Raw genomic sequence first — 8,159 nt, 5'->3', positions numbered from 1 at the left:
AACATTATATTAATCTACACCACGAAGATGCCGGAAAACCAGCCTTTTAAAGTGAGACATTGTGTGAGTATGGAAACACAGAAGAAGGCAGAGCATTCCACAGTTTGGCTGTGTGAGGAAGGAAGGAGGTACTATAACGGGTTATTCTCGTGTGACCGACATCCACAGAGAAACGGTGGGCACCGCGGGCAAGACGAGTGTTACGAGCCCTCAGCCTTGCCGGCGGTACACAGGATGCCAAATCCACCGAACATTGCCCAATAAAGTACCTGTAAAAGAGAGAGAGTGAAGCAACATTGTGGCGAAGAGAAAGGGGAGAGAGATTATCAACGAAAGGAGGAGAGTTAATAAGACGAAATGCCTTTGATTCCACCCTATCTAACAGTTGGACAGAAGAAGAGCCACCCCAGATATGAGAGCAGTACTCCAAGTTAGGACGAATGACTCCCATATAAACTAAAAGCAACTGCTCAGGAGTGAAGTAGCTATGGTATCTGTACAGCATTCCCAGCTTTCGGGAGGCAGCTTTAGCTGTGTTATGGATGTGTGGCTTCCCTGACATATTAGAGGAAATGGTGAGGCCTAGCATATCTATTTTAGAATTTGGCGGAATGATTGCATCCTGAAATGTGATTGGTGGAAGATCATCTAATTTGGAAAGTGTAATTGGTAAATACCGAGTTTTATTACTATTGAATTTAACCAAGTTTCTTCCTCCCCATTCGGAGATGCTGCACAGATCTGCATTGATAGATGAAATGATATCAGCTCGAGAAACAGATCTAGTTTGAGAATTAGGGGGGGTGAAATGTGAAGAAGAGTGAAGAGTAGATTTATCAGTGTAAAAATGGATAGAATTAGTCGCAGTGTGAAGTATCGTTGATAAAAAGAAGGAAGAAAGTAGGTGAAAGAACAGAATCCTGTGGGACACCACTATTGGTTGAGAACGCACGAGAGATCGATCCCTCGACAACAACTGTCATGGATCGGTTCTCAAGGAAGCTAAAAATTAGAGAACAAAGCGGGGAAGAGAAACCATAAGAGGGAAGTTTAGAAAGCAAAGATTTGTGCCATACCCTGTCAAATGCTTTGGAGATGTCGAGGGCCACGACGAAAGTTTCCCCATAATCCCTGAGAGAGGATGACCAAAGATGGGTGCAATATGAGAGCAGATCACCAGTAGATATCGCCTGGCGAAAGTCATACTGGTGATCCAACAAAAGAGAATGGCGTTCAAGGTGACGGAAAATTAGAGTTTAAGATAGTTTCGAAAATCTAAGAGAGGGATGAAGTCAGGGGAATAGGCCGATAGTCAGAGGGTTTGGAATGGTCACCCTTCTTCAGGATGGGCTGAACCAAGGCATGCTTCCAAAGAAGAGGGAAAAGTTTGGGTTTTGAGGCAAAGGCGGAAGAGGCGAGCAAGCACAGGGGCCAGAACTTCAGCACACTCCCTCAGAACGCGAGGGGGTATTCCGACCGGTCCATGCGCCTTACTCACACCCAACCTTAACACACCAGCAACCCTCCGAGTGGAGATTATAGGAAAGTGCATAATTTCAGTAGGAGGTGCAGGGGTAGGAGGGATAGAGTAGGAGTCGTCTAAGGTGGAGTTAGAGGAGAATAAGGTACCAAAGAGGTTGGCTTTATCAGGGGGAGAGTTGGCTATAGAGTTATCAGGTCGGAAGAGGGGAGGAAAAGAGGGAGTGCATTAGTTATTACAGATGTTTTTGGTTAAGGATCAGAAGGATTTACTAGAGGGAGAATTAGTCAGGTCAGCGGTCTTTCTTTTTATAAAATTCCGCTTGGCCCTACGAAGAATATACAACAATTACTCTAAGTAACGAAAGATGAGTGGGTAACAAGGGGAGATAGTTTCATAGCTTGATATGCCCTATCTCTCTCCCTACACGCATGAGAACAGGAGCGATCAAACCATGAACGTAAAGTGAAAGTTTTGGTAGAAGATGGGATAAATGCACTCATACCACCCTGTATAACCCCAGCAATGCTGTCAGTACATACCAAGGCGTCCCGAGTGGAAAAGCAACATTCATGCCAAGGAAAGTCGTAGAAGAATTCTCGCAAGGATTGCCAGTTCGCCCTCCGATAGTGCCATAGTTGGCGTTTACAGGGGGGCGGGGTAGATGGTCGTGCCCAGTTTGATTTAATAGAAATAAGATTTTGATCAGAAGACTCTGTTGCGGAATGGTGGTCCTAGATTGTGTCAAACCATAGTTCACCACTCAGGTAACAGTAAAAAATAACAAGGTGGCCAACGAACGAATCAAGAGACAAGTTTACAAGTATTAACCGATTTGGGAATATTCACAACTCAGCAGACGAACAAGTTACGTCAATCATAATTACAGTGACCAAGTAAGCAACAAATAACGAGGGTTGGGGTACAGCAACCAATAGAATATAAAGAAGATTATATAACGTCACCGTTCCTTTACCAGTATAATGTTGTGAAATTTCAAGCCTAGTACACAACATTATATCCTACACACAACATTATATCCTATACAATATTATATCCTATACAATATTATATCCTATACACCAAAAATATTCTATCCTATTCTTCCTCCACTTTCCATGACTCACACACTCAACAATATAATGTATACTCAAGTTAAGTCTTTTGCTATGTGTTGAACTCCTTCCACCGTTTCCACCTTCCTCAGCCACGTCAAACCTGTTTCTCCCCTGTCTAGTGTACTATGGTCACCAAATCACATTTTGGTGGGAATCTACAACCACCAATTAGGCATCAGTTTTGCAGTGGCGCCATGAAACGTCACCTCTGATGTTTCAGCCGGCTGCACTCGTTCCATGCCCACGTGGTCGAGCTTTGGTTTGTTGTTGTTGCGGTAGTTTCAAATTGGTGGTTTCTCCTCCCGGGACTCAACATCACATCACAACCCTAAGGGGGCAGAAAATGAGTGAATAGTGTGAGGGGTTACCGTTAGAGGTAAAACAAAGATCAAGAATGTTAGAGTTGATCGTGTCGATCAGGAACGCGTGTAGGGTGTTTAATTATTCGTTCCAGATCATTAAGTAAGGAAAAAGAGAGTGCCTCAGCTCCACCTGGGTCATCCCTTGCAGAGCCAAGCCACTCTCTGTGATGTACATTGAAATCTCCTCGGTAGAGGATCTCGGTGTTGGGGTGTGTGGATAGCAACGACTCATGGCAAAAGGTGAGATAGTCAAAGAGTTCGAAATAGTTGGTAGAGTTGGGAGAACAGTAGAGGAAACAAAGAAAAGTAGTCATAGTTGGTAGAGATATTTTAAGCCAGATGACATCATAAAGGGAAGATTCAAGATCCGTGAGTCGAGTTTTTGGTGTACATGTGTTGCAGTAGGTGCCTACACCTCCCTTAGAACGGAAAGAGGTATAAAGGTTGTAGTTGGAGACTTGAAAAGGTCTGGGTGAAGTTGCATTGGTCAGTTGAAGTTCAGATAGTAGTAAGAGGTCGGGGAAGAGGTTGATAGATGGTGCTCCACAGAAGGAAAATTGATCTCAGTCCGCGAATGTTGGAAAAATAAAGTGTGAAAAAAGTCGATCTTCCAATAACAGCGTTGACGTCAGTTGAGGCCCCAATAGTTTGATGATGATCAGGTCGACCCTGGGGTCCACAACCTTCCGGGCCAGTAGGACCCATCCGAAAAGGTTCCGCTGTAATATTATTGTCAACTGACATCATAGATGAATAAAAGAATAGAAAGAATGGAACATAACAAGAGTGAGAAAGGTTATATACGTTATGTTGTAAATAGTAAGAGAAACAATTGAGGCCCTGCAATTGTGTGTAAATGGGGCAGAAAATCAGATCAGCAACCTGGGACTTGGTTCACAATATTCGTGATGCCATATGGCAGTAGGGTCTACCATTACACAACACATTATGCTTCCAATATCTTCCTAGGCGGTAGTACCTCCCTGATTGGTAGCTGCCTACTGTGATTAAAATATAATAACTTGGTTCAGGTGCGATGAACTCCACCTTCATCGCCTGGGACTACGACACACACCTCTCTAACAACGAAGACACATATGACTGCCTCACTGCCGAGAACTACGGCAAAGTGTGGACGGCTCGCCTGGCTCCCTGTTCTTACCCAAGGGTCGGTGTCATCTGCAGCAGGTAAATGACCCTCTCTCTCTCTCTCTCTCTCTCTCTCTCTCTATGAGTGTAAATCATTATGTCGTGTAAACATTACAGTTGTTCACAATATGTAAACAAAATACATAACTTTGTAAACAATGCATTAGAATCTTTAAGTCTGTATTTATTTTTTTCAAAGACTCTTTATGTATTTTGTAATTATGGAACTGTATTTGTTTTGTATTAAAAATCTGTATATGATCAATTTATTTAGAATCTTTTGTTGTATCCGGTTGCATTCTTGTTGTATCCTGTTGTCTTCTTGTTTGCATCCTGTTGTATTCTGGTTGTATCCCTTTGTATTCTTGTTGTATCCTGTCGTATTTTCGTTGTATCCTGTTGTATTCTTGTTGTATCCTGTCGTATTTTCGTTGTATCCTGTTGTATTCTTGTTGTATCCTGTCGTATTTTCGTTGTATCCTGTTGTATTCTTGTTGTATCCTGTTGTATTTTCGTTGTATCCTGTTGTATTCTTGTTGTATCCTGTCGTATTTTCGTTGTATCCTGTTGTATTCTTGTTGTATCCTGTCGTATTTTCGTTGTATCCTGATGTATTCTTGTTGTATCCTGTTGTATTCTTGTTGTATCCTGTCGTATTCTGTTGCATCCTGTTGTATTCTTGTATCCTAGTTGTATCTTTATGTATTCTTGTTGTATTAATATTGACGATATACTGACACGGTATACATATAAAATGACCTTTATTACTTTGTATTTCTCCTGTATTAATGCACGGGTTGCCACTGTATTAATACTGAATTTATGATGTATTTTTCTTGTATTTATGCTAAGGCTCTACATGGTATTCCTGCTGTATCTAAGGAGAGTTTGTTACTCCATAATTCTGTATTTGTTCTAAGACGCTGTACCGACACTGCTTTTAATACTGTAACCACATATCATTAACTGTATCTGTACACAGTTTTAACACTAATACTGTAACCACATATCATTAACTGTATCTGTACACATTTTTAACACTAATACTGTAACCACATATCATTAACTGTATCTGTACACAGTTTTAACACTAATACAGTAACCACATATCATTAACTGTATCTGTACACAGTTTTAACACCAATACTGTAACCACATATCATTAACTGTATCTGTACACAGTTTTAACACTAATACTGTAACCACATATCATTAACTGTATCTGTACACAGTTTTAACACTAATACTGTAACCACATATCATTAACTGTATCTGTACACAGTTTTAACACTAATACAGTAACCACATATCATTAACTGTATCTGTACACAGTTTTAACACTAATACAGTAACCACATATCATTAACTGTATCTGTACACAGTTTTAACACTAATACTGTAACCACATATCATTAACTGTATCTGTACACAGTTTTAACACTAATACTGTAACCACATATCATTAACTGTATCTGTACACAGTTTTAACACTAATACAAACCACATATCATTAACTGTATCTGTACACAGTTTTAACACTAATACTGTAACCACATATCATTAACTGTATCTGTACACAGTTTTAACACTAATACAGTAACCACATATCATTAACTGTATCTGTACACAGTTTTAACACTAATACAGTAACCACATATCATTAACTGTATCTGTACACAGTTTTAACACTAATACAGTAACCACATATCATTAACTGTATCTGTACACAGTTTTAACACTAATACTGTAACCACATATCATTAACTGTATCTGTACACAGTTTTAACACTAATACTGTAACCACATATCATTAACTGTATCTGTACACAGTTTTAACACTAATACAGTAACCACATATCATTAACTGTATCTGTACACAGTTTTAACACTAATACAGTAACCACATATCATTAACTGTATCTGTACACAGTTTTAACACTAATACTGTAACCACATATCATTAACTGTATCTGTACACAGTTTTAACACTAATACTGTAACCACATATCATTAACTGTATCTGTACACAGTTTTAACACTAATACTGTAACCACATATCATTAACTGTATCTGTACACAGTTTTAACACTAATACAGTAACCACATATCATTAACTGTATCTGTACACAGTTTTAACACTAATACTGTAACCACATATCATTAACTGTATCTGTACACAGTTTTAACACTAATACTGTAACCACATATCATTAACTGTGTATCTGGCACACAGTTTAACACTAATACTGTAACCACATATCATTAACTGTATCTGTACACAGTTTTAACACTAATACAGTAACCACATATCATTAACTGTATCTGTACACAGTTTAACACTAATACAGTAACCACATATCATTAACTGTATCTGTACACAGTTTTAACACTAATACTGTAACCACATATCATTAACTGTATCTGTACACAGTTTTAACACTAATACAGTAACCACATATCATTAACTGTATCTGTACACAGTTTTAACACTAATACAGTAACCACATATCATTAACTGTATCTGTACACAGTTTTAACACTAATACAGTAACCACATATCATTAACTGTATCTGTACACAGTTTTAACACTAATACAGTAACCACATATCATTAACTGTATCTGTACACAGTTTTAACACTAATACAGTAACCACATATCATTAACTGTATCTGTACACAGTTTTAACACTAATACAGTAACCACATATCATTAACTGTATCTGTACACAGTTTTAACACTAATACAGTAACCACATATCATTAACTGTATCTGTACACAGTTTTAACACTAATACTGTAACCACATATCATTAACTGTATCTGTACACAGTTTTAACACTAATACTGTAACCACATATCATTAACTGTATCTGTACACAGTTTTAACACTAATACTGTAACCACATATCATTAACTGTATCTGTACACAGTTTTAACACTAATACTGTAACCACATATCATTAACTGCATCTGTACACAGTTTTAACACTAGTACTGTAACCACATATCATTAACTGTATCTGTATACATTTATTAAAACTAATACTGTAACCACATATCATTAACTGTATCTGTACACAGTTTTAACACTAATACTGTAACCACATATCATTAACTGTATCTGTACACAGTTTTAACACTAATACTGTAACCACATATCATTAACTGTATCTGTACACAGTTTTAACACTAATACAGTAACCACATATCATTAACTGTATCTGTACACAGTTTTAACACTAATACAGTAACCACATATCATTAACTGTATCTGTACACAGTTTTAACACTAATACTGTAACCACATATCATTAACTGTATCTGTACACAGTTTTAACACTAATACAGTAACCACATATCATTAACTGTATCTGTACACAGTTTTAACACTAATACTGTAACCACATATCATTAACTGTATCTGTACACAGTTTTAACACTAATACAGTAACCACATATCATTAACTGTATCTGTACTCAGTTTTAACACTAATACTGTAACCACATATCATTAACTGTATCTGTACACAGTTTTAACACTAATACAGTAACCACATATCATTAACTGTATCTGTACACAGTTTTAACACTAATACAGTAACCACATATCATTAACTGTATCTGTACACAGTTTTAACACTAATACAGTAACCACATATCATTAACTGTATCTGTACACAGTTTTAACACTAATACAGTAACCACATATCATTAACTGTATCTGTACACAGTTTTAACACTAATACTGTAACCACATATCATTAACTGTATCTGTACACAGTTTTAACACTAATACAGTAACCACATATCATTAACTGTATCTGTACACAGTTTTAACACTAATACTGTAACCACATATCATTAACTGTATCTGTACACAGTTTTAACACTAATACTGTAACCACATATCATTAATCTGTACACACTAATACAGTAACCACATATCATTAACTGTATCTGTACACAGTTTTAACACTAATACAGTAACCACATATCATTAACTGTATCTGTACACAGTTTTAACACTAATACAGTAACCACATATCATT

The 8,159-nt window shown here is 37.5% G+C and overlaps 1 protein-coding gene across 1 annotated transcript; it reads right to left on the bottom strand.

Moving 5' to 3' along the window:
• Positions 1-4,375: 4,375 nt before the first annotated feature.
• On the bottom strand, positions 4,376-4,777 carry LOC121859959 (UPF0612 protein P20C8.01c-like; the record flags this gene model as incomplete). The annotated part of the gene is made up of 1 exon (XM_042356912.1): positions 4,376-4,777. A coding segment is annotated over one exon (402 nt), but the record flags the coding sequence as incomplete, so codon positions are not given.
• Positions 4,778-8,159: the final 3,382 nt, after the last annotated feature.

This window comes from Homarus americanus, unplaced genomic scaffold, assembly GCF_018991925.1.
Source record: "Homarus americanus isolate GMGI-L3 unplaced genomic scaffold, GMGI_Hamer_2.0 scaffold10408, whole genome shotgun sequence".
In the NCBI taxonomy this organism is placed as follows: Eukaryota; Metazoa; Arthropoda; class Malacostraca; order Decapoda; family Nephropidae; genus Homarus; species Homarus americanus.
Note: the sequence above shows the minus strand (reverse complement) of the source record. Positions and strands in the feature narration are given on the sequence as shown.